General features: G+C 39.9%; 3 protein-coding genes across 4 annotated transcripts; 1 reads left to right on the forward strand and 2 right to left on the reverse strand.

The window, feature by feature from the left end:
- Positions 1-1,229: 1,229 nt before the first annotated feature.
- Positions 1,230-5,132, reverse strand: LOC307255236 (sentrin-specific protease 5-like). 2 transcript variants are annotated; one of them, XM_080033889.1, is made up of 10 exons: positions 5,012-5,132; positions 3,565-4,403; positions 3,362-3,467; positions 3,009-3,156; positions 2,846-2,893; positions 2,431-2,508; positions 2,151-2,288; positions 1,923-2,006; positions 1,703-1,753; positions 1,230-1,591 (listed from the first exon to the last, which is right to left on the reverse strand). In XM_080033889.1, exons 2-10 carry the CDS (start codon positions 4,253-4,255, stop codon positions 1,475-1,477), a joined length of 1,461 nt encoding a protein of 486 aa, XP_079890015.1. In that variant the 5' UTR covers positions 4,256-4,403; positions 5,012-5,132; the 3' UTR covers positions 1,230-1,474. The 2 variants fall into 2 exon arrangements, with proteins under 2 accessions (XP_079890015.1, XP_079890014.1); XM_080033888.1 differs by having other exon boundaries at positions 3,565-4,406; positions 5,012-5,130.
- Positions 5,133-6,580: 1,448 nt separating this feature from the next.
- On the forward strand, positions 6,581-8,919 carry ahsg2 (alpha-2-HS-glycoprotein 2; the record flags this gene model as incomplete). The annotated part of the gene is made up of 7 exons (XM_080034111.1): positions 6,581-6,778; positions 7,318-7,428; positions 7,534-7,615; positions 7,735-7,889; positions 8,000-8,095; positions 8,249-8,320; positions 8,440-8,919. 7 exons carry the CDS (start codon positions 6,581-6,583, stop codon positions 8,917-8,919), a joined length of 1,194 nt encoding a protein of 397 aa, XP_079890237.1.
- Positions 8,920-18,540: 9,621 nt separating this feature from the next.
- Positions 18,541-23,547, reverse strand: LOC307256022 (profilin-2-like). The gene is made up of 3 exons (XM_080034883.1): positions 23,244-23,547; positions 21,555-21,747; positions 18,541-18,865 (listed from the first exon to the last, which is right to left on the reverse strand). Exons 1-3 carry the CDS (start codon positions 23,370-23,372, stop codon positions 18,768-18,770), a joined length of 420 nt encoding a protein of 139 aa, XP_079891009.1. The 5' UTR covers positions 23,373-23,547; the 3' UTR covers positions 18,541-18,767.
- Between the last annotated feature and the right edge of the window lie 3,038 nt (positions 23,548-26,585).

The following is a 26,585-nucleotide window of genomic DNA, read 5'->3' on the forward strand; positions in this document are numbered from 1 at the left end:
TGGGAGGGTACATGTCCACATTTAGACAGTACAAGCAAATGTATCCACCTGCGTAGTCTCAGTGGTGAAGGGAAGCTCTTTTGGCCTTTTGTCATTCAGACTGATAAAAACAAGCGCGTTAAGAACGCTTGATGTTGTCAAAATCACTTTTTGTCAAAATCAGTGAATATCTCCTCACAATCCACTAGCTGTTTGTGCGCTGAAAAAAAAATCCAGTGTTAATACACAGCCTATGCTCTGTAAGCGACTAAGCGGGCATGTTGCTATTTTCACAAAGGATGGACAGGTAGCAGATTGTGAGGAGATTTACACTGATTTTGACAAAAAGGGATTTGGACGAGCGTTCTCCAGAATCGCTTACTCCACCTTTAAACTTGCTGCAGACAAAGTGGAACACAGTATTCTCAGCAACCAGTGGTTTATATTCCAAAACTTGTTCCCAATGTGCACTCAGTCAGATTCCTTTCTTTCTGATCTCAGCTCTGTAAAGGGTTGACCTTGGACCAGAACAGACAGGGAACAGATGCAAAAGATAGTGTTCTGACAATGTCAGTGATAGAAATGTGTCTGGCATGAACAGATTTATTTGTTAATGAATATGACTTGTTGCACCATAATACAGTATCATGTTATCTGGTTTTCATACTGAAAGCCACATTAGCGAGTTTGTCTCGTGCCTTAAATGTCCACTTTTCATCTGGAGCACAGCTTTTCAATGAGTGTGTTTTATAACACATGCAGTTATAATCTCCTGGATGTAAATAAAATACCTATCTATAGCTAGTAAATTGTGTCTTTACAAATACTGTATGTGTGTCCCTTATAAATTGATATTTCTGCATGCAGTGCATACAGTACCTGATGTGTACAATGAACCCATAAAAACAAACTGGGAAATGTTTGAAACTGTCTTTTTCTTCTTTTTTTAACTCACCTTTACCAAATTGTTTTATAGAACAAACAAATATAGACAAACAAATACATTCCAGTCAAGTTTCTTTACAAACAAGAAGAGCCACAGCTTCTATTCAGTCAGCTTGGGAGTTATGGAGCAAACAAATGTCCAACAGTGCAAAATTAAACTTCAAAATGTGCAAGTAAGATATTTTAACAGATTTTTATTTTAACAGATTACAGAAAAACACCTAAGCACAGACCGTGACCCATTAGGCAGTCCATTCAGTAAGGCACTGCAGGTGCACTGTACAAACTCCAAGTCAAGGTCTAACATGTGCAACAACAAATTATTCATTTTTAAATAACACTATTAAATATTGATCATACAGTTACTATACAAGGATATTGACATACCACAGACATTGCACCTGATATAAGACTGACTCTCCTCTCCTGGGCTCAGCCATATACACTCACAGTGCTGTACGGCTGTTACCGAGCTGCAAATAAACCCCTACACAGACACCTGTGTCAGAAGCAGCACATATTATTGCCAATACAAGTGTAAAGATCATCATCAGCCCTGTTCATGGAGCTTACAGTCACAGAGCTCTTTGTAGATCCTCTTGCGTATCTTTGGTATGTCCTTTTGTGTGAACCTCAGAGGTTTTGCCAGGGCAAGGCATCGACAATACTGTAAATGACAACGACAAAGCATTATTATGTTACTGAGTGAACAGTTGAAATTGCACAAAATATGCATTATTGAATTTGTGTATATTAAGCTTGAGAAGCATGTTGGTACCTCCAAGACAAAGACTCCACAGTCATTTTCATTGGTCTGTTGTGGGATTTGCTGTGACGGACAGCAGGGGGAGACAAGGCATTGTATTAAGTTAGTATGTTAGGAAAAACTCCAGCAGGTGATGCTATGGCCTATTACGGATTAGCTTTGCTCTGTTTTGTGCCACTTTCTGTTGTATTTGTATTCTATCGTTGCAGGCTTTAAAACGGACACCACGTACCTTATCAAACGACACGGCCCAACCGTTTTCAAAAGCTGTCTGCTTCTTCTCCTTTGCCTCTGCCATCAAGTATTTCACGATGTTCTATTAAGAGCAAAGCATAAAGAAAGGAAAATATAAAAACAGTTGTACAAGGTATTTCAAATAAGAACCTAGGAAAAGCTGCCGAAATGTGTATGTGTATTGTAAAGAGTGAGTGACAAAGAAATACATGCAAAATGCTGTTACCCTTGCGAGCTTATGGAGTGGGTCGCCCTGAGAGTCATAAATGCATATCTTCTTTTGGACGATGTCAGCCGTCACCAGACACCAGTGAACCTCCAGGTGGATGGGCACCAAAAGAAAAGTCTTTGAAAACAAATCCACCTGTGCAGGAGAAGACTGGGTTAGAGCCACTCACTTTGCTCTCTTGTCATTTCTTCAAGTTGACTTAAAAAGGTTATTCTTTCACTTTTTCTGGGTGCATTATTTTATATAACAATCCTTGATAAATGATCTGAGAGCTCACCTGCTTTGTCCATCTCTTAACACCGTCATACCCTTTGGTCATGAGCTGCCTGTGGAAGAAGCTGTTTAGGAAATGGACCTAAGAGTGGAGACATAAGGGTTCAGATTTTGGAGAGAAAAAAATGCAGTTACAAGACTAAAATCATTATGCAAATTCAATGTGTTTTTAAATTATTTAAAAACATTGGCTAATCATTGGATTACAATAAAACAGAGGGCTGGTTTTCACATTTTCAAAATTGTTAGTCTTCAAGAAATAGGTCATAGAAGGGTTTTCTCCCATTGGCAATATTTGAAAAACTCTAGTAGGATGGAACTTAACCCATCTTATTTTCCAATAATAAAAAAGAGAATAGAAAAAAAAACTTGCTCCACAATTTGAGTGTGCTACCTACATACATAGCATTTGAGATTACCTTTTTATGGGCAGATTCCATAATCAAGTCTCCATACATGTTAATGACCTTAAAGAAAAAAAACAAAATACATACATTCAGTTAGTATAAGCATACAAAGGTTTTATTTCTATCACATAGATGTTTTAAACTGTGATTGCTGGTGTGTTGGATGGTAGCTGACCTGGTCATTGAGCCAGTTCTGGTCTGCCAGTGTAGACAAGTCATCCATGTTCAGTGTGTGTCTCCTATAGACCACCCGGAAGGGGGGAACGGCTTTCTGAACGGCAGCAGTTCTGTATTTGATGACCTCTAAGTAGATTATGTCTTTCCTGAATATGAAGGAAAAATACAATACGATGGGTCCAGCTATAAAATTATTATTACACATCAAAGCATTGTACTCATTTAAAAGATGACAATTTTTTTTTTTTTTAAGTTTCATTTTCAAGCCAAGAGAGCAAACAAAGAAGAATGACATGACTCAAAAGTGATTCTATGTTGGATTAAGATTCTAAAAAAAGGCAAAGATTTTACCTGTCACTTAAATCGCAATTAAACCTCCTCTTCACATGTGTCCACACATCTCTATTATGTAGTGGGATGTAACTTCCATATTTCCTGTAGAAGTCATCTAGGAATTCTAAAGAAGGGACGGAACACTGTCAACTCAAAACAGCTGGGGAAAAACAAATACTGGAAAGAAAAATGATAGTGTGAGGTGAAAGAAAAGGATGTACCGTGGATGTCCTTCTTCAGCTGCTTGAGGCTGACATCAGTCTTTTTACTGGCTAGAGTATGATCATCAGCATGTCCTTTTGTAGCTTGGCCCTGACGTGGAGAGACAGAGGTGAGCTGTCCTGATGATAGGCCGTCAGCCTCCAGCCTTCGAGCTGGTTCCCTTGGCTCTTTAGAATGTGTAGTTATCAACCCACGCTCACCACTGTCTGGACTCAACGGGGGTTTGACACTGTTAGGGAGTTTTAAAGGGTCGCTCGTTGCACTTGAATGTACCAAGGTATCCTTATCCTGAGGCTTTTGACTGTCGTTACCCGCAGAAACATTTGTGTCCGTCGATGTGTGTTCTGACAGACTGACAGGTTCGCACAACTTCACTTGAAAATGTTCTCGGCTCGGCGTGTGGTACGTCGGAAGTTTGCGTTGATTTTTCTGCAATTGCGTCGCCAACTTCACACCGAGGCAGGGGCTGGCGCTGATCACGCCACCGCGACCACCAGCTCGTTTCCTCGCTTTTAACATCCCAAGGCGGCATTTTTCTCTCCGCCTCCTCCACATCCACATTTGCAATCTACAATACAAGCGTCTCCGGGCTCGCAGGGGGAGACGAGACACTCCCTTGAATGAAGACATGAATCCCTTCTTTCCCTTGAGGTGTTTGGCTGTGCTCGGGTGGCAATGTGTTCGGTGCATCTGGGTGGGACTGACTGCGATGGAGGGTCACATGGGTATTTCGTCTTCCTCTTACTGACTTTAAGTAGGAAAGGCGGGTGCAGTCGTTGGATGCCGACGTTATCTGTAGGCGAACTCACACTCCCGACAGGATCTTCATCCCCAACATCTGCTGCAAAACAGAAAGGATTTGTTATCATGTGCAGGGCTCCCTAACGTTTTCATCTCACTATTGGAATAACAGCAGTTCACTATGCAGTGGTGGATACAAAGGGTTAAGTCATCTGGTCTTTAGATGAACTATTAAAATGATGTTAGAATTATACTGGTACTACTCCTACTTTTAGATATTTACCTAAAGGTTTAAATGCGGGTCTTTGATTTTTAAGTTTTGCTACTTTTACAAAAGTCAAGGAAGGATCTCTCTCCTCCGTCCAGCAGCTACACAAAACCCAGTCACGTGTGCACAGGTGATTAAATGACATCCGTTTTCACGAATCTTAAAGTATAATTCAAAGTAGCCTATGTGAGACCAACTAATAGGCGAACCGAATCATTTCAACCCCACGCTACATAAGAGAGCACGAGTGTCCTACGCAGGTGAAGTCAACGAACATTAGTGTTTGGTTTCATCCAGGCTCTTAAAACACACATGGCTCACTGTTTCTACTACTGACACGTGTTTCCAAGCAAAGACCTTTGCTATATCAGTGACCATTGTCGGGTTTACTGACAACAACAAACAGTCAGGTGCTCGCCACAACCGCTCTGCCTTACCGTTTAACCGCCGTGTGTCCTCGTTGAAACTTCACTACCTGGATGATGTCTGCCTGCCGGAAAATTAACGTAATTTTATTTTTGTTTTATTGATTGAAGCCACGACTACTCGCTGTTTTCCCCTCTCCATCCGCAGTGCATAAGGCATTCATGTGTACAAAAAACGATAAACATTTAACCATGCATTTAACACCGAGAGTCGCGTGTGGAATGCGTCACTGTCGCGCCGACCAATCAGAATTCTTACTGAGGGAGGTTTTGTAGATTCGGGATAATTTAAGCTTTTCTTTCTTTGTAATTAATAGGGTTGAGATTTCGAAGGACCAACAGTGGCAGCATTTAATTTAACAAATGTGCCTTTGTTCACCCTATTGTTTGCCTTCAATCTTACACCCTGTCAGGACAGCACAATGATTGCTTACTTCAGCAAAGATCCTAACTCTTAACAATGTCAAATTGATATCCCTATTTTATTTGAACTGGGGTTTTCCTTATAGTAAGAACACATATTAGGCATCTTCTTAGGGTTAAGTCTGGCTATGCACAATTCAAAATGAAATGTGTAAGCAGAGAAACCCTTCTATCTATTATGTAACAACTGACATCTCATGGTCTTTCCTGTTGAACTGGCAAATAAAGCCGGATTGAGTGATAAGATTAATTCAGCTTGTGTACAGAAACATGGCACTAACAGTGGGATACTCTTATTGATATCAGTTTTAAAGGTCCACTTTCAGGTGTCCTAATATTTACTTAGCCCTTATGAAATGTGATGAAAATTATTATAATATAAAAAAAATCTTTTAGGGAAAGAATAACAACCATTGGAAAACATTGTCAACTCAAATAGCATAAAAAACAAACAGAAAATGAATCATATAGATGAGGAGAAAGCGATAGAAAAAAACGTATGTAATTTGTCATTAATTTATTGTTGAGGGGGTAAAAGGTATTTTTACTATTAATAAGCTCATCGGTATCTCTGTTTTCTTCCCAGTCTTAGCCTTGTGCGACAAAAGTGTATTGTGCATATGATCTCATACAGAGCAAATATGTGGACGGCAAATGTTAGTGTCCCTGTCCCTAAACTAAGTGCCCCCTGTTTCCAAATATTCTCTTCGCTGAACTGTCACTGAATCCGTGCCAGCAGTGGAACCATGCTCTGTAGCTGACTGCTCCCTCTGACCTCTGTGGAGTGAGACAGCTGCTTACACAACATGGGTGTTTAAACATTAAGCTTTTTTTTTTTTACACATTTTGTATGATATTTAATGCAAGAAAAAAAAATGCAGATCTCTCACCATAAAACCCAGTGCTCCCTGACCCATTTAAACTAAATTAAAACTTAGTCAATTTACATTTGTTTTGGCAGCCATTCATTAAAAAAAAAGGTACGACCCATGTGTGACGCAGCAGTCAGGAGGGATGATCGTAGTGTTTAACTTGGCTGATTTACTATCTGAAGTACAAGATATATAAGCTACAACATACGCCAGGCTGCACAAACTCTCCTTACCTTTATATGCTCGACTGCTCTGACACCTTTTGCTGTGCGCATCTCTCACAGAAATGAATCTCCTGGGCATCACAGTGGTCCTGGTCCTACTTGTGGGGGTATGGGCTCAGGTCAATGTGCTAAGACCTGAGTGTGACTCCCCCGAGGCAGAGGAGGCTGCTATAGTAGCTCAGGATTACCTCAATGGCCAGCACACTCATGGCTACAAGTATGCACTGAACAGGATCGAAGACATCAAGGTCTATACTAAGGTAAGTCAGCAGGTGTGGAGTCTGTGTGTTCACAGGCAAAAGAAAATCCAGTTTTTTTTTTCAACTTTGAGGCAGGAAGATGGGATGCAGTTCATAATAAAATACTCAATTAATTTCCTCAAGGCCACTGGATAACTGAACATGAAATAATTGACTTTGAACTGTGAAATGAAAGAGCAACTTTTAATGAACATCACGTAGACACAACAGTAAATAATGAAAATATGTAACACGTCATATAAAAATAAGCCAAGCTTAAATATATAGGAAAATCCTGCATAAGTTTAACTTTCATTCTTTTCATTGTGTTATTTTTTTGGTCAGCACATTTAAACTATTCCCTTTTTTCAGTGTCATTTGAAACAACAAATGCATCGTAATCCAGTCAAATATGAGTCTAGAACATCTTCCTTAAGGGCTTTTGTCTTTGGTGATCATAAAACACATAGAAGAATGCCAAATAATTTTTCATGCAGTAAGAAAACCAACTAAAAACTAAAGCAAAGTCAAAATAAATATTTGTTTCTTCCTCTACTTAGCCTGATGGAGACAACGTATATGTCCTGGAAGTTGAACTGCTGGAGACCGACTGTCATGTGTTGGATCCCACGCCTCTTGCCAACTGCACTGTCAGATCCAAAGTATTGACGGTGAGACTGCATACCATTAGTACACAGAAGCTCTTATTCTAGAGACTCAGGAATTCAACCCAAAGACTGTTGAGCAAGTTGGACTGATTCTTTGTCTCCAATCAGGCAGTGGAAGGAGACTGTGATGTGGTGCTGAAGAAGGTTGGCGGAGTACTGACGGTCACAGCATTCAAGTGTAAATCAGAAGGTAATACTTTCCTATTGCACCCTTAGCCATATGCACACAGACACTCACATACAATCGTACATGCCATTCAAATGACACCTCACAAACAAAACCTCCATGTGTTCTTTGATGACACATAGAGTCAACAGAGGACCTGTGCTTGGGCTGTCCAACCCTCCTTCCTCTCAATGATACCACAGCACTGGACTTTGTCCATGCCTCGCTGGCAACCTTCAACAACATGACAGCAAACACGACATTCTCTCTTCTGGAGGTTGGAAGGATGTCATCACAGGTGTGCCTATAAGCATAATCTGTTAAGGTTCATTTTTTACAAGTGTTAGTGCACCTTCACATTTTAATGTGTTTTTCAGTACATCAATACTTCTCAATATCTTGTTTCAGGTTGTGACTGGTGGGCCAATCTATTTAGCAGAATATGTTGTTGTTGAGGCTAATTGCACTGAAGATGCTTGCGTGCCCCTGAATGACCCCATGGCTGTAAGTACAAAAGCATCAGTTTAGTTCTCAACAAAAACATTTTTTGAGGCTGTGCTTGTAAGCTAATGGAAGAAGATAGGGAAATGCTAAACCTGGTCACAAAAGCTCCCCTTAAAAGAGAAGGGAAAATCTTGTTTTTCTTTTGTCTACCAGGCACGTGGTATTTGTTCAGCCAGAGGTTCAAACATTGATCACATTGTGGACTGCACGATGTTTTCCACTATGGTAAAATACTGTATTTAACTTCTCCAAGTTATTTTTGATGGCCAACAATAATTCAATAAACGTTACATTTAAATGGGTGATTTTTGCCTAAGCTTATCTTGATCCATATACCTTTTCAGATGCCTGTTTTGGATGCCAACATCAATGTACCTGCTGACAGCAATGCAACTGCAGCTCCTGTCTTGCCCCCGATGGTCCATGTGCATACAGGCAGCCTATCACCAAAGCATGGTCTGAAACACCACAAACTGACTACTGTCCATGACCCTCAGCTAAGTGGCCTACTGTCTGCAGAATCAGCAGAGTCAGCTGAAGATGTACCTGTAGCCCCTGCAGTGGTCAATGCTGCAGCAGCTTCTGAACCAGCTGCTGATCCAGCTGCAGATCCTGCTCCAGCTGCTGATCCAGCTGCAGATCCTGCTCCAGCCGCCGACACTTCATCTGTGTCAGATGCCTCCGATTCCTCGTCCAGTAAAGAGGTCCCCGTTGTGGTGTTTAAGAGAGATGTTCTTGCAGTGGTGGACGGCCCGGCCCCTGTAGCTGAAACAGGGCCAATTCCTCCTGTCCCAGTTTGCCCAGGACGAATCAGATTCTTCTAAGTGTTCTGGTCTCACCGACTATATTTCAGCTACACTGGTGCTAGAGTGATTTATGACTTTAATTGATAAATTAAAATGTCCTGTAATAGGTAGATGTAACACCTAAATGCTTCCTACAAACGAGAAGTTATCCATTATTTTAATTTGCCAAATCACACCAGAGTATAATGCATTGCAAAAAAAACTCTTGAACTTTGTCAAATCTACTATAAAGATTTGCATTTGATGGTGCTGAATAAAACTCAAGTCAAAGCTTCTTTTTTTTTCTCTCCATGCATTCATTCCATTTATTGAAACATTACATTAAGATAGCAGTCAAAGGACAAGAGTTATCCAAGGACATTTAACAGGTTTGATGAGGACACGTCGATAACCTCCATAGAAATCCTTGAACAAACATGGTACTATACTAAAATGCATTTACGCATTCATTCCACATCTTTCAGGGTCACTGCAAAACAAAGTTCTGTTTGCCAACTGTGTTGACTCCAATGCCAATGACATTCCTTTGAACCCATTGACATTTCCATTCAAGTTTGCCAATTAAGAGCAAAACTATTTTGCTCAAGACAAGACAGTTCAACATTTTAAACAATGCTTAGGCAATTGTTTAAACATTTTAACATTCAAAAGTACGGGCATTAACTGCCTGACCTTTTGGATGTTATATTTAAAACAATTTACATTTGTTTGGTATTCTGGTAGTGAATCTAAAATGCAAAATTAAAAATTAAGGATGGTAAAATGGAAATAGAAAGCCTTTAAAAGTTGTAAATGGGGGCGCTCGTGGCCCAGTGGTCAGAGCATAGCCCCCCGTGCCAAGGCCCCGCATTCGAATCCCGCCCGGGTCAGTTCTCTGCATGTCTTCCCCTCTCTGCCCCACTTCAACTCTGTCTATCCAAAACCTACCTAAAAGCAAAAATGCTAAAATAAATAAAGTTTGTAATATTTTAATATAATTTAGATTAAAATAAATGCATAACTCTAAACTTAAACAAATTCAGGGACAACCACAACATTATTTCAGGAGGCCACCTGATGAATGGGTAAATTCGAGTAAATGTATTTACATGAAAGGGGCAATGTTCAGGAAGAACCATGTTAGGCCAAATAAGTTCAATAAGGGCAATGTACCTTTTGATCTCAATAGCGATATAAGGCCAGGAAGTGCAGCGTAAACTTTGGAATGAGTCAGAAAGAAAAAAAAGTCATCTGCCCATGCCACAAGAGATTAAGAATTAACATTTTATCAACCACTTTCCAAGTTTTGTAAACCAGCATTTAGCCAAAAAAGCCCCAGAAAAAAAAAAAAAAAAGTTTAGGTTTCAATTGTTTATTTACATCGAAGGCAACTCATGTCAGTTTCAGATTTTCCCCTTGGGTGAATGGTTTGTTCGGTCCTGCAAAAATAAATAAATTTTAGTTCAAAAGACTGTTAAAAAAAATATACATACACACACAATATATCATACCATTTGCTTGTTCGTCAGCTGCAGAGCTCCATTGTTGAAACGCCTCCCCTGGAACCTGAGGATGAATCCTTTGTCTGGAGCTCATAGGGATCATGGGTTTCCAGAAGTCTTTTAATGACTCAAGGGCACCAAAAGAGGTTTTTTTTAGCAAATGCTCAAGATGAAGGCCATCTGAAGAATGGAAACGCAATGGAAAACCTTCCGATTTGTCGACCGGCCCTCGCCTATACTTGCCATTATCAGTTAAGGGATTGGAGATTCCTGTCCTGAGCAGTTGGGGATTTTCCTGTTCGGGATTCAAATTCTCAGGATGTAGGAAGTCTATATCATGAACCAGGTCTCTTAAAGGCAGTGGAGACTCATCAAAACCATGTGGCTCCCTACCAGGTGGGCCATGCTGTAGCAGCACATACTTTTTTGGTACAGAATGGGCATTCACATTCTGCTCATGTTGGGCGGATATCTTTGAGCCACTCACAGAGGGCTGTATGGTGTTTTGATCTGCTGACTTGTTATAAGTTGGTGCTTGAGCATCTTGAAGCATGGAGTAAGGAACCAGAAGATCATCCAGTTTACGTCGGACGGTGGGATGTGCTGACCCTGTATTGTCACTGAATGTTCTTAAAGATGGCAGTGGTTCATAGTCACGTTGCTGTTGTTGCTGCTGCTGCTTTGCTCTATGCAGCAGATATTGGCTAAGATAAGACATAAACTTAGACCAAGATTTATTATCCTTTTCCCCAACGGTCAAATTGCTGTTTTGCTGCTCTTGGAGCTTTAAATTATCTTGCTCTAATTTCACCACTGGATTTACTTGTTTATTAGCTGGATCCTGAGGTTCAGATGGAACATTGTAGTGAGTTGGAAAATAACTTTCTGGTAATTTTTGCAACTCCTCTTTTAGAGATAGATTTGGCCAATTATGATCTTTTAAATTGGGTACAGATTTACGGTAAATTGATTGTTTAGGGTTTGAATGCTCCCTGGAATGAATTTCAGATTGTGAAGCAGGGTGGCCATCTGGTGGCATGAGATATTGCTGCCTTTCATTTCCAGATGGTAAGGTCTGGGGTGAAATCGGTAAAGAAGCTTGAATTGTCACTGCCTCAGTTTGGGTTTGAGGAGCTTGAATTTTCATTGCTTCAGTTTGTGTTTGAGGAAGATTAGCAGAAGCCATGCTATTGCCAAACCCAGAATATGCCAATGATGGGATGAATGGCAGTCCTGGAGGTGCCTCAGTTTGGGTTTGAGGAGCTTGAATTTTCATTGCTTCAGTTTGAGGAAGATTAGCAGAAGCCATGCTATTGCCTAACCCAGAATATGCCAATGATGGGATGAATGGCAGTCCTGGAGGTGTATCTTTACCATCAAGTCCCATAGGTACAATATGATGGACATGTTGATGAAAAGCAATTTGTGGACAGCAATTAGAAAATCCAGATTGGCAATATTGAGGGCATTGCACAGGTGGCATATTTAACAAACCTTGGTGAGGGCCTTGCTCAATCTGTTGTGGTTTCTGCATGGAGTTAATAGGAGACAATGGTAAAGGCTGATGTGGGTAGAAGTATGGGTTAAAAGGGTGAGGCACCTGGCCCTCTGAGGGTTTGACAGATGAGGGCCTGTAAGGTTTGTGTACTTGTCCCTTAGGAGTTTCATTTGTTGGGGTATTTGGAACAGCAGTTGGCTTCTCAGCTGGTATATTGTCAGGCACTGGGTAGAGGGGGAAGGGCTTGAAAGATGGGTATACTTTGGTCTGTGATGACTCTTTGCTCTCTGGAGCATGAGGAGGTTGCTTTACTTGGCCATTTGGAGGTAATTTAGGGGTTAGCTGTGTCGGTGGCACCGGTACCTGATAAGGACCCTCAGGCCAAAATGGGTACACTGGACGTTGCATTTCCTCAGAAATTCCTGGCCTTGGTAACACAGGTTTTTGAGGCAATTGTTTTTCTGGATATGATGGATACACAGGTTTAACTTGGGGAACTTTAGAAGCTGTTGACTGTGGTTGCAGAGGGTAAAAAGGCACTGGATACAGTGGTTTGGGATCTTGGCCATCAGGCTTGCTTACAGGTTCTAGAGGTTTCTGTATAGGCCAATATGGGTGGTTAGAGGGATGGAAAGGATGTTCCTTAGTAGTTCTGACAACTAGAGGATATTTAGAAGGTAAAGGTTGTTTCTCTTGGCCATAAGGTACTTCGGGTTGGGCTGGCCAGGGGTGAACTGGTGAAGGGATATATTCCTGTGGCACTTCTTCCTCAGAGTTTAAGGGTAGCTTTGGGTGAGGGACTATTTGTTGGAATTGACGTTCATCAGCTGCCTTTGTTACAGGAGAGTGGGGTGGATGTACAGTAGGGGCAGGTTTAGTGTCTGCATTTGCAGGGTACGGGTTAAAGAAATTGGGGTTCCAAGGGAAGTAAGGTAACTGAGGTTCATCAATATCCTTGGGTCCCTGATTTGGTTTCTTGTTGGGAATGAATGGCTGCAGCACTTGTCCATCAGGGTTCAAGGGTAGTTTTGGATTAGGGACCGTTTGTTGGAATTGACGTTCATCAGCTGCCTTCGTTACAGGAGATTGGGGATGTACAGTAGGGGCAGGTTTAGTGTCTGGATTTGCAGGGTACGGGTTAAAGAAATTGGGGTTCCAAGGGAAGTAAGGTAACTGAGGTTCATCAATATCCTTGGGTCCCTGATTTGGTTTCTTGTTGGGAATGAATGGCTGCGGCACTTGTCCATCAGGGTTCAAGGGTAGTTTTGGATAAGGGACCGTTTGTTGGAATTGACGTTCATCAGCTGCCTTTGTTACAGGAGAGTAGGGTGGATGTACAGTAGGGGCAGGTTTAGTGTCTGGATTTGCAGGGTACGGGTTAAAGAAATTGGGGTTCCAAGGGAAGTAAGGTAACTGAGGTTCATCAATATCCTTGGGTCCCTGATTTGGTTTCTTGTTGGGAATGAATGGCTGCGGCACTTGTCCCTCAGGGTTCAAGGGTAGCTTTGGATGAGGGACCGTTTGTTGGAATTTACGTCCATCAGCTGCCTTAGTTACAGGACGTTGGGGTGGATGTACAGTAGGTGAAGTAGGGTTCAAAGGGAAGTAAGGTATCCGAGGTTCATCAATATCATATTGTCCCTGATATGGTTTGTTAGGTACCTCTGGATTCGGAGAAAAATCTGGTACCCGGGGAATAGCATATTGTGAAGGATGTGTGGGCGCATGCATCCCTTCGCTTGGTCTTTGCAAATTTTGAACCTTTCCTGGAATTTTTGTGAGTTCAGTTTGAGCTGATGAAAGCAATGGACAGGAAATTTTTGTTTCTCCATCTCCAGCCAATTCAAAGGTGTACATTCCATCCTGAAACAAAACGTGAGTGGGTTACAAAATGTATTTATTTTAAAAGGAGAAAGTCAAGATTCTGATTTTAACCATACCTTTGCCTCCAGGCAGGGTGCATAGTGAACAGAAATGACTACACCCTCGGGATGTTCAACTACACTGAACCCACATCTGGGTGAGGCATTCATCAATGGCTCCCAGTTACCAGTCACTGTATAAATAAACACATTACTGCCAAGCACACTTTATAGAAACAGTGAACATCTACAGCTATGGTCGTTCATAAAAAAGGTCCTTGGATAAGTTTGTTTTCCAGTAAAATGTAATCTCACCCCAGTAAATATTTTTGTTATCTCAAAGAAACTTCTCGCTGCATCCATTTAAACATGGGATAGCAAAGCACAGATCTTACCTAAAAGTAATCCAATATGAATGCAACCCTGACAACTAAATGGATGTAGCTAAAATGAGATTACATCCGTGTTTCGACAATCATAATGTATACAGAGCAGTCCAGAAGACATGCGATGCCTTTAGTCAGTGACTGAAATATTCAAATGAAACTTACATTTTACTTTTATTTTAGCAACAGGGAGAGTCCATTCCAATTTCACAACCATCCCCCCAGTATGGCAGGTGACCATTGGAGGGTTAGATGAAGACTTCCCTACCAGAGGGCATGACATCCTCACTGGTAACCCCAACCAAATCAATGGGAGAATATAGCTGTCCTCCTGAAACCAGAAAAAAATGTTAGAAGCATACATGATTCAAATGTACCTTGCTTCCACACCAAAATATCCTACCTCATGAGTGACAAAACAACCATCATATGGTGCAACTAATTCCATATCTCTCCCTGTTGATTTGACAGTGTAACCACAGCTTGGTGGCAACTTGGACAGAGGCAGAGGAGACAGTCGACTCCCTATGCAATTAAATGAAAGGGGGGGATTTAAAAAATAAAAGACTACACTGCATGTTTTGTAAAAATGATGTGTACTGAAACCTTACCCCTGTCCACAAAGAGCAATGATCCACGGGTAGAAGAAGTTTGGACTTGAAGCTTCATGGAGTCTCCGGTACATTTAACTTTGGGGTCCATTTCCAGGATTTTGTCAACTGCCCCATTGTCTGGCTTCACCAGCGATAAGTCTTCAATCTGCCCCTGGGGTTGCTCGGACCGACTCCAACCTTTTAAAAACAGTCTTTATAAGTTTAAATAAGTAGGCCACCATCATTTAAATGTTCTAAGACTAATTCCATTACAAGCCTAAAAAAACACAGGTTAACAAGACACGCATTTGGGGGGGGGGGGGGGGGGGGTAAAAATTCTGATTGACTACTGAATGATTGATTTTGTGCAGGATTGTTGTAGCGTACAAATGTCAACTTTACTTACCCATGTCTGCTTGGTACTCTGTATCAACATCCATTAAGATCCCTGTAGACTTTCTACCTTTGAGTTGAGCACTTTGTGGAGAATGTTGCCCAATTAAGAATCTTCCATGATGCAGTTCTCTTCCTTTAGATCTACCTTGATCAAGTGACGAGTTTGCCGTTAATGTGTCCGGTTCCTTAAGCCTCGGCAGTATTGAGCAATGGGAAAATGAACTAGCAATCAAAAATAGTCCTAAACGTGTTAAGAACGTAGTTTCCCCACTGCCTCTATTCGCCATAGGAGCTAAGGAAAGACACCGCAAAGGGAGATTGCCTCAGGAGGAGTGTGCTGCAAAATCAAAGCTCTCCTGTTAAGGTGGACAGTTGTAAAGACTGAGCACGTGAGGTTTGGTGATAATTACGACGAGTCAAACACTTACCCTGAAGCAGATGTTGCCAATTGCGCAATTAAGGCCGCGAAGGATACGGCAGTGTCATTCAACTTACAAGTGAAAATATCTGTTGCCTTTTATTCCGCTTCTTGAGCGACAAACAATTTGGACATAAATATAAAAATCACACGTAGACCTGGATAGGCGGGATAAGGGTGGTTTGATGTATTCCTCTTCTTTTCCTTATACTATGATTGTAACAACAACAACAAAATAAGCAGTTCCTTATTGCCTATTTTGACTTAGGGACTTGTCCTCTATGCACAAATGCTTTCAATAAAAAATATTTGAAACAGAAAAGTGAAAATATCTGTAGGTGAGGTTCTCCCTCGCCAACTTTCTGTCACTTAATGGGGTAGGAGATTACGGAGAATGCTGGTTGACAAATTACTTTGTCAAAATCAGCAAAAGTCTCCTCACATTATACCTGTCCGTAGCCTACTGTGTGTGCGCTGAAAAAAAATCTGGCCCTAATATATACATAGCCTAGGCTCTGTAAACTGGTAGGCCTATGTAAACAAAGGGAATGTAAACATTGGGCCTGCTTTTTTTCAGCAGATCAAATTACATTTACCTATATGGTATGCCTTAAGCCATATGAATTTGAATTTACTTAAGTCTACATCTGTTAAACTATTTCCTTTAGCCACTGGATACTATTTTTCACAAAGACTTCATCAAAATAATTTTCTTATAGTATAGGCCTAACGTAGTCAAAGGTAATGGTATGGTAGGCCTATGTGTGTGTGTCCACTAGCCTAAGTCATTACGCTATAGGGGAAATTAAAATTAGAAAATTAAAAACTATATGGGTTTCACTTTTTCTTTATTTGGTCAATGAATGAGACACTAGTTTATTACTTTGGTGTCATCTACAAAGTCATATTATGTTATTAGATATCCTAGTAAAAGGTTTATTTCTTTACATTAATTCTAAATTATAATTCTAAAATAAGTCTTACTCCTGCCTAATTGTGCTTTTACTTAACCTGAGGGGGGTGATTGCAATGTCTGACACTAGGGTAGAGCACTGATACTTACTCTCATTAAAAGAAAACTGAGTAGGCCTACATTAGGCTATAATCACTAATGTATTGCATCAATAATACAGTACATGTGTACTGAATACATCAATTTCATTTATAGACAACTTCTGAAATCAACATACTAGTTTGTACTTACAAGGCAACAGACTGGACATATGGGCTTTACCTCTGGTTGGAATAACTTTTATTTGATCCGTCTGTAAACAAAATGTCTTGTCAATTCATGGCATTTTATATAGCAGATTTTGTGGCAGAGGGAATTTCCAACTAAAAAAAAAAAAAAAAAAGACAAACTACTCCCAACTTATTTTTCTGTCGTTTAATTCTGTACAATTTCCACAAATTCTGGAGATTAATAATGCCAAAATATCCCTTAGGAAAGTGCCATTAAAAGTTAACTCTTGCTGGGGCAGCAGTTAAAAATCCAACTCTTTGTAGCAACAGATCAGATCAATTTTTATGGCACGGTATACAGTTATTCTCAGAAAAGTTTCACAAGACAACTTACAAATGTTCTTATTCCAACCAACACCATTTTCAATATGTTAAGTGTACACAGCATAATTTATTTTATTTTAAATATACTTCTAAGTACCTCACTATGACAATTTGTGAATACACCTTTGATGACTAAAGCACAAGGCAAATAATTCCAAGGTGTTGGGAGCCCAACAGCTTGGGTTGACAGTCAAAATGCATTCATACTGTAGTAAAATGACATTGCCGGTTCATTAGTTAATGGACATGAAGTTAGCGACAAATCAATTAGTGATGTAGTGTTTAAGCATATAGGTAAGCAGTTAAATGGTTTACAGTCATCTGAAGTTGTCTTAAAGTTTTACAGTCAACAGGTGATGCCAACAATCATTGATCAGAATAAACTGAAGTAATTCTGATTATCCTCGTATTGACAATTGGTCCAAAGGGGAGGGGAGCAAAATGTATTTCACATAACGTGTGTAGTGATTTACAGAAAGATTTACAAAGAGCAAGATGACAATGAACTGTCACGGAGATGGAATGTCCACTGAGACTCTTAAATGTGGTGAAGAATCATGAGAATATTTGAGACCTCAGCAATGCTGACCTTACACTACACTCAAACAACAGCCCACAACCACATCATTAACTTGTAAGACCACATTCAGGTACAACAGCAAAAGCATTTGATGGAGGCTAGAAGTTGTTGTGTTTTAGGGTGGAGAAATGGTACACACATACAGGACTTAAGTCAGAGAACATTTGTTATTTCTTTAATGGAGACTTGAAGACGGAGGCAGATTAGAAGATGGTTTTGGCTGGAATATTTTGCTGGGACAGAGAAGGGACAGGCCTGGGATCAGAATGCGAAAGAGTTTATGCATGCAACTTTTAAATGCCCACATGCTGATGAGAGAGAAAAAAACTGGCATCTTTTAATAATGCTCACAAAGCATAACTATGCAAACTGTCACCACTGTTACATGTGTACTTCCCTTTGGAAAATTAGCCAGTTGCTAGTGAAAGTTATATAAGGCAAGCCCAAATTAGTGTTACACTTTGCAAACTCTTCTGCACTCATTTGGTTAATAAACATGTCATAAAACATACCATTATTGTAGTGCCAAAATGATGAGAAGTACAATGTTAAAGTGGGGAAGGTTTATATATAGAGAGAATTACAAAAAAAAGGAGTGTGGGGGGGGGGGGGAGTAGAGCAAACAAAAAAGCTGTGTATGAAAGTATACTAGGAGGAAGTAACATTATATGCCATATAATCCTGGAAGTAGTGTCAACACAATGTAGTGATTGGGAGTGAGCTGCTTAGTTGATGGATGGGTGGAGAGGTTGCTTAATATCCAGACCTCCTCAGGTACTCAGCCATTGCATGTGCTTTAATGTTAAGATTTCCACCATGGACCGCCTCCTTACCCATGACTAAAACCAATACTGGAGCACACAAGGAAAAAAAGAGAAATGAACACAATTGAAGAGTCTCCCCCCCCCCCCCCCCTCACCGACAGAATGAAGGGGGGGGAACAACAGGTGACACAGTATCTTACCACTCTTCAATGCTATTAAAAGGTTCCAAGACAATTTACTGCTCGCAGGAGAAATCTTAACAGCAACATTTCTTTTCTCTTCTTTTTGTCCCTCAATTTTTATCTAAGTGAGCTTGAAAACATTAAAACCCTGAATCCCTCAAGTATTTTGCCATCGAGAAAGCCTTCTTATTCAGTCCGCCTCCATGGACCCCTTCTTTGCCCATTACAAGAACCAAAACTGAAAGAGAAGAGACGGGAAAAAGGGACAGTTCAGAAACATTCTTAGTGAGAAGTAGTGTCACCAGAAAATGTGTACTCCAGCGATAAGTGCAGTAAATAATTCTGACAATTGACACAATGTAGCACCCATACTTTTCCTTTCCCACGATGAGACACTGGACCTTGGACTGATGACTGCCAAATTATGAGAATCCAGTGTCCAAAAATCAATGAGTTAACAAGTGAGCTATTTTCCATGTTAAATATTACCACTGTAGGCCTTTTTTTTTTTCTTTTTCAAAGAAATGCAATGATAAGATGGTGGAAAATCAATGTACTTGATTGATCAGGACATCCTCTGTTGAATTCTGCTTTTAAAACAGAAAACTAAAGAAGGCATCTTAACGGCAATAAAATATTGCAAAGAAAAAAATAAGGAGGTTGCAGCACTCAATGGACAGACTCTTTCTACTAAATACAGACATAACTTTAAAGATACAGGCCAGGGACCTATTGAGATGAACTATCTTTCATACAGGTATGTGTAAAGAATCTTTCACTGCACCTGTTCAAATAATTATATGGAGCACTTCATATTGACACAAGTACATTATATAAGGGAGTAAGATGAGAGGTGGAAATCTAACAGAAAAGGGAGTAGTGTTGGGAAAATGAAAAGATAGAGTTTTGTTTTGATTGCAATCAGTGTTTTCCACATGCAAATTAGGCAACACACTTTAAGTTTTTAAGTTATCCCTAATACAGTTTTATGTGAGAATTGATTAAAAAAAAAGCTTCCGTTAACTCGTAAGATACACTGGTTATCATTATTCAAATACATAATATATACAGGTCCTTCTCATATAATTAGCATATTGTGATAAAGTTGATTATTTTCCATAATGTAATGATAATTGAACTTTCATATATTTTAGATTCATTGCACAACAACTGAAATATTTCAGGTCTTTTGTTGTTTTAATACATACAGCTCATGAAAACCCCAAATTCCTAAACGAGCTCTTAACCTAATCATCTGAATCAACTAATTAACTCTAAACACCTGCAAAAGATTCCTGAGGCTTTTAAAAACTCCCAGCCTGGTTCATTACTCAAAACCGCAATCATGGGTAAGACTGCCGACCTGACTGCTGTCCAGAAGGCCATCATTGACACCCTCAAGCAAGAGGGTAAGACACAGAAAGAAATTTCTGAGCGAATAGGCTGTTCCCAGAGTGCTGTATCAAGGCACCTCAGTGGGAAGTCTGTGGGAAGGAAAAAGTGTGGCAGAAAACGCTGCACAACCAGAAGAGGTGACCGGACCCTGAGGAGGATTGTGGAGAAGGGCCGATTCCAGACCTTGGGGGACCTGCGGAAGCAGTGGACTGAGTCTGGAGTAGAAACATCCAGAGCCACCGTGCACAGGCGTGTGCAGGAAATGGGCTACAGGTGCCACATTCCCCAGGTCAAGCCACTTTTGAACCAGAAACAACGGCAGAAGCGCCTGACCTGGGCTACAGAGAAGCAGCACTGGACTGTTGCTCAGTGGTCCAAAGTACTTTTTTCGGATGAAAGCAAATTTTGAATGTCATTCGGAAATCAAGGTGCCAGGGTCTGGAGGAAGACTGGGGAGAAGGAAATGCCAAAATGCCTGAAGTCCAGTGTCAAGTACCCACAGTCAGTGATGGTCTGGGGTGCCATGTCAGCTGCTGGTGTTGGTCCACTGTGTTTTATCAAAGGCAGGGTCAATGCAGCTAGCTATCAGGAGATTTTGGAGCACTTCATGCTTCCATCTGCTGAAAAGCTTTATGGAGATGAAGATTTAATTTTTCAACAAGACCTGGCACCTGCTCACAGTGCCAAAACCACTGGTAAATGGTTTACTGACCATGGTATTACTGTGCTCAATTGGCCTGCCAACTCTCCTGACCTGAACCCTAGAGAATCTGTGGGATATTGTGAAGAGGAAGTTGAGAGACACCAGACCCAACACTGTGGATGAGCTTAAGGCCGCTATCGAAGCATCCTGGGCCTCCATAACACCTCAGCAGTGCCACAGGCTGATTGCCTCCATGCCACGCCACATTGAAGCAGTCATTTCTGCGAAAGGATTCCCGACCAAGTATTGAGTGCATAACTGAACATAATTATTTGAAGGTTGACTTTTTTGTATTAAAAACACTTTTCTTTTATTGGTCGGATGAAATATGCTAATTTTTTGAGATAGGAATTTGGGGTTTTCATGAGCTGTATGCCAAAATCATCAGTATTAAAACAAAAAAAGACCTGAAATATTTCAGTTGGTGTGCAATGAATCTAAAATATATGAAAGTTCAATTATTATCATTACATTATGGAAAATAATCAACTTTATCACAATATGCTAATTATATGAGAAGGACCTGTATATGGATTATTCAAATACATAATTTTTATGGATTTCGGCACTAGTTCAGCACTGAACTAAAGTGCCGAAATCCAAAGATTAATAATCTCTGTGATCATTTTAAATTGCAATTGTAACCATTTTAATCACAACTGTCCATAGATTTTCATTCTGCACTTATATAACTGACATGATTTCCATCAGGTAGCTCTCATACCCATGTGATGTCTTCACAACAGAAAATAATATGGTGCATTAACCTATGAAAACAGCAAGTTAATAGCTGCGATGAAGTGAAAGCGTTTTGAAACTAAATATTGACCTTTTCCAGCTCTTCCCAAAGAGACATTGTATGTAGGTTCTCCTCCTTGGCTCTTTGTCCTGATGTCCATTGTCCAGTCCCCGTCATCGTGGATGCTGTCTCTCAGGACGGAACACTTCTTTGAGCCTAGAGTCAGACCGCTGGTGTAAAAGGTCTCCCTATCTTTACCGATGAGGGTATCAATTTCTTGAGCCTGAAAAACACACATAGGTTAAGGGTTAAAAAACGTTCCAGTTCCATGACTAGCAGAATTCTTACATTTATTTTTTTAAATAATCGAGTAGGAAAAAGGCACAATATTAATAAGCACGTACATAACCTTATGTCCACTAAAGAGGACATGAATTCCCCCATAAGATCAAATGGCACTGCTTTTTTTAATAAAGGTATAAACAGGTCCCTACTACTGTGGCTACATTATCATTTCAATGTATAGCCTAGCCTATATGCGACCATGACTAACTTGTATACCATTATAAAGTAATTGAAGTGCCAAATCAAAGACATCCTTCCACATTTGTTTTCATAAAATTAAATTGATTCATATTTTTTTTAAATCACAAACTGAGATTAGTCAAGGAATCAATAAGTCAATTAACTGAAAAGTATTCCAATAGCAAATTCATTGGTAAGGTGATTCATCAAGCTACAATTCCAATAATTTGCCGGCTTCAGCTTCTCAAACTATTAAAACAAATGCATACACAGAATGTTTTTAATGAACATTTGGCTCTGTGAAGTTGACAGACAATAATTCACCGATTGTTGACAATCTTTATAGGGATTCGTTATTTAAAAAAATAAAAAAATAAATGAATTGCAAAAAAATATACATATAATAAATTGGTGCCCCATTCTTTAATTCTACCATTTATAAAAGCTGCTATCCTGGCTCCAGTTCGGAAATAAAGATTTCAAGAGTATGTTTGTGAAAAGAATTGCCAAACTTGGCAATCCGTTGACACACCACACGACACCAGTAAGACCATTTCTGGACCTGATCACATCCCTTGCCTGCAGTGAGCAGCGGAAGTCAAGTGACGTCTGTGCACCGGAATAGCGTCCATTCCTCTCAATGAATAAAAAATAAATAAATAAAAACACATTGTCATTCTAAGCAGATATTATACATTTACAAATATGCTACTAGGTATCTCGAGTTGACCACAATGGATATTCTTAGAAGGCTGACCCAGCGGTCCCTCAGGGTCAGCCTTTTTCAACCTCAGGTAGCTGGTAAAGCAGCAGCTTAACGTTAGCTAATCAAAGCGGCCGTGCACACAAAAGCATGCACGTTTTCCTGATCCAGACTCCGTCTACTCGCTGTTTTTGAATTAGCGTTTGGTTAATTTAGCACAGTGTTGACATTCGGAGCGGGGCTTGTCCACGGCGACTAATTGCATCGTGTCTTTGTGGTACGTGCACGCCATAATGAATGAGGTCTTATCTGACCCACACGCGGTCTAATCCCGCAGTGTTTCCTTAGCAGGACATAGCCGAGACAGGCCACCGATGAACGCGCTAGCCTTCTGAGCTAGCGCGGTAACGTTAGCTTGCTAGTCATTTAGACCCAGCGAGGTAACGGTTTTAGCGCTGTTCAGTCTGGTGAGCGTCTGTGTGGGTGCTACATAGCAACGCTGACAAACAGGACCAGACTTTCGCTCCAGTTACCTCATTTGGACCTCTTACCGTGATATTGTTGAAGGTACCACCGGCATGTGCTGCCCAAACATATTTGGCGTCCGTATACCCAACAATGGCGCTATCCTGACAGCTGCCATCGGCCATCAGGTTTTCCACGTAGCTTTGCCAAGACATGTTCAAGAAAATGAATGCTTTATAAAAATTCCCTACAGTTTTGGGAGGACGGTTGCCAAATTAGACACAGCCAAATCAGATGGAAGCCTTCAGACGAATTTAGAGTCTCCAATCTATACCCGCACTCCGACGTTCACCAACGTCTAGGCTGGGGCAGCAAAGAAAGCCAGGTCAGTGAGGCAGCGGCTGGGTGTAGTCCGTATCAGATCACTCCGCACAATGAGCTCCCGGCGCTTTTATGGCAGCAGGCGGCGGAATAAAGAGGGACTTATCAGCTCAGCCAAGAGTCAACTGTCTGAGGGAATGCCGGGGTGCACAGAAAGGCGGACTGAGATTTACTAATCGTTTAGTAATTCATTATTTTATTCATTGTAGAGATAATTACAAAGACGGTCCCTCACATCATACAGTTCACTTTGTGTCGCTAAGGATGTAGCAATTACCGTTAGTGGTGCTGGTGCATAGCCTACAGCTAACAATATGCCGCGAGATGCACGTGGCTGATAGATTCTAAAATCATTTGATCACTTTAATAAACCAAGCACCAACATTTATTTAAGGCTATTTTTGAATGGTAAGACCAGCCTATAGAAGCCAGATTTGGAGCATGAATAAAAAAGTAAATATGAATAACTCACTCAAATTATATCTATTATATGATATCAGTGTTGTGTTTTGGGCGGTCCTGGAACACAACAGCTCAATCACCATTAACTAACATGGTATTTATTAGGCTAATATATAATATACGCTCATGACTTTTACCAATTTTATGACACATTTTCACACTGTCTGTAGTAGGATGATTTGATCTATGTTTTAGAAGTCTACTAGCAATGATCACAAATGAACTGTACCTTAATCCAAATGAACCCAAACATAAGTAACTTAACTATTTAGCATAACCTTTGTAGTCTATGTGAATGTGCATCTGTTGTTACGTTTAAAAACAATCTTTTTTGCTCGTTTAAGGTGAAAGCCCAGTTACCCTTTGAGGCACAGGGTTAGCCTACTCTACTGGGTGGATCAGATGAAAATTAGAATAATATTATTCATTGTTGATTCAATTGTAGTAGGCCTAGTAGCCGGCAGGTTTGTTGGACCCCAAACCACAAGGAAAGTTGATATTACCACACAAAGGTTAAAAAAAATGAAAATGTTGTCCAATGACGTATTCTTAATCATTTAATACAGTAGCGTGATGGAGAAGTTTAGTGCTTTGCTCCAGAGCAGTCAGTCTCTGCCTCTGTTCTTCTCAAACACAGGACCCAACCAGAGGCTTGAATTAGTTGATATTTTTGTATTAGGCTACCCCAGCGACATGCAAATCTGAAGGAGTTCTCCTATTACTTCAAAGGACTGATTCGGAGGACTGGTTATTTGGTTGTAGCCTATATTGTGTCTTCAACTCAGGTCAAATTAAGTGATGAAAACAAATGAGAACATAGAATAATAATATAATCCCATTCCCTTACCAAAGAGATCCTGCCATTAGTGTAGATCAGTCATTGATACTCAGTAGAGTATAGCCTATATCCAGCCTGGACCTACAGCACACACAGTTCCTCTTTTCTTCTCTGAGTGATTAACTATACTCAACCAGGATCAAACATAAGAAAACGGTTCATGAATCAAAACATTATAAAGGTAGAGTTTATGAGTAAAGGTGATGCACATTGTTTGGTTGGTCTGCACCCACAAACAGTTCAAATAGCCTACAATTGAGCTAGTAACATTTCTCATTAATGCACAAAGCAGCCTAAAATATGTGTAAAAAAAATAAATTGGTGATATATGTATGTTTCATTTTTCAGCTTTATGACCGGCATTGATTTGAATATTAGAAAATACAGAAGAGGTTTTAAAACAGTAGGAAATGCAAGTCAGATAATGTGATGGTAAAATGCATGTTGTCATTCCTAAGAAAAATAAAGTATGGTACTTCTTGACCATGGGTCAACAATATTTCAGCTGTCTTTCTTCATATCTATTTTGGAGAACAGTGACCATCAATGGTATAGTTCACTGTTTGAATTTGCATTCGCTATTAAAATACTGGTAATAAAGTAGCATAGAAAAATAGCATTAGGGGAAAGTTGAGATATTAGGGTTTACCAATAAAAGGAAACCGAAGCTTGAAGAAAACAAGTAGCCACAGGGGGCAGTGTCCTCTATGTTTTGTGACTCACTGCTGTCCAGCAGTATATTTCTATGGTGCAGAGCTGTGAAAAAAGATGACTTGAAAACAGGTATTTAAAAAAAAAAAAAACAGCTCCCCCTTTAAAAAAAAATTATATTCAAGAAATGAATAAATAAATGAGCAAATACAATTTTAAAAATAAAATAGCAGAACAGAAAGGGTATTGTAGTTTATTGATTGAGAAAGTCTAATGCAGATCAATATATATATATATATATATATATATATATATATATATATAATTATATATAATAATATAAAATTATATAATAATATAAACTATATATACACCCTAACACACATATAGGCTACTGTTTATATATATAGATTATATTTCTGGCAAAGTAACTTAGTTTAAACTACAATCTTCACACTTTTTTTAACACGTTGTAGGTACTAAACAATGTTCCCGGCTTAAAAAGTGCATATCAGAATGTATGCACTATTTAATGGTCTGTTCATGAACTCTATAGAATTGTGTGTATGAAGAAACACATATTATTAATTAAGCAACCTCACGAAACAAGAGATATACAATTATGCTATATATTTTTCTGTTGTTATTGTACAACTATTCCTGTAGGAGTGGGCTGGCAGGTATACATTGCAGAACATATTGTACCTACGGTACCTACTGAGAAAGGGAGAGAGTTGATGCCTTAAAGTGCCCCCTAATAAAGTCGGATGTTAATCGTTAAAAGGACAAACTTGATGATTAGTCAGAGAAACAACAGAATAGCTCGATTAAATGCATGTTTAAGAGTGATAAATCTTTACATGGTGGTGTGTAATAACAGTATCAAAGCGTGTTAACAATTTTATCCCGATACCATGTGTTTGCTTGGTAAGTATAATTTTTCCGAAGGTCCCCTGAAGGCAGCACAGGGGAGGGATTCACAAAGGTCTCGTACGTACCTACTTACACCATGGACAGTGCGCAAGTTGTACCTACCCACGATGCAGCGCGGTTACATACAACATAGCCATCTTGTCAAGAGTGAGGGAGGGAGGTA

The sequence above is a fragment of the Ammodytes marinus genome (assembly GCF_949987685.1).
Source record: "Ammodytes marinus genome assembly, chromosome: 9".
NCBI classification, from domain to species: domain Eukaryota; kingdom Metazoa; phylum Chordata; class Actinopteri; order Uranoscopiformes; family Ammodytidae; genus Ammodytes; species Ammodytes marinus.

What these genes read in the sequence shown, in the direction of transcription:
- LOC307255236 (XM_080033889.1), bottom strand. Translation starts at nt 4,255, where the DNA reads ATGCACCGAACACATTGCCACCCGAGCACAGCCAAACACCTCAAGGGA. An exon ending in GCTGAAGAAGGACATCCACG is followed by an intron (nt 3,468 to 3,564) that starts GTACATCCTTTT and finishes TCCCTTCTTTAG; the next exon opens with AATTCCTAGATGACTTCTAC. An exon ending in GGGCCGTGTCGTTTGATAAG is followed by an intron (nt 1,754 to 1,922) that starts GTACGTGGTGTC and finishes TGTCCGTCACAG; the next exon opens with CAAATCCCACAACAGACCAA.
- LOC307256022 (XM_080034883.1), bottom strand. Translation starts at nt 23,372, where the DNA reads ATGTCTTGGCAAAGCTACGTGGAAAACCTGATGGCCGATGGCAGCTGT. An exon ending in GTACCTTCAACAATATCACG is followed by an intron (nt 21,748 to 23,243) that starts GTAAGAGGTCCA and finishes TGTGTTTTTCAG; the next exon opens with GCTCAAGAAATTGATACCCT. An exon ending in TTTGGGAAGAGCTGGAAAAG is followed by an intron (nt 18,866 to 21,554) that starts GTCAATATTTAG and finishes CTTCTCTTTCAG; the next exon opens with TTTTGGTTCTTGTAATGGGC.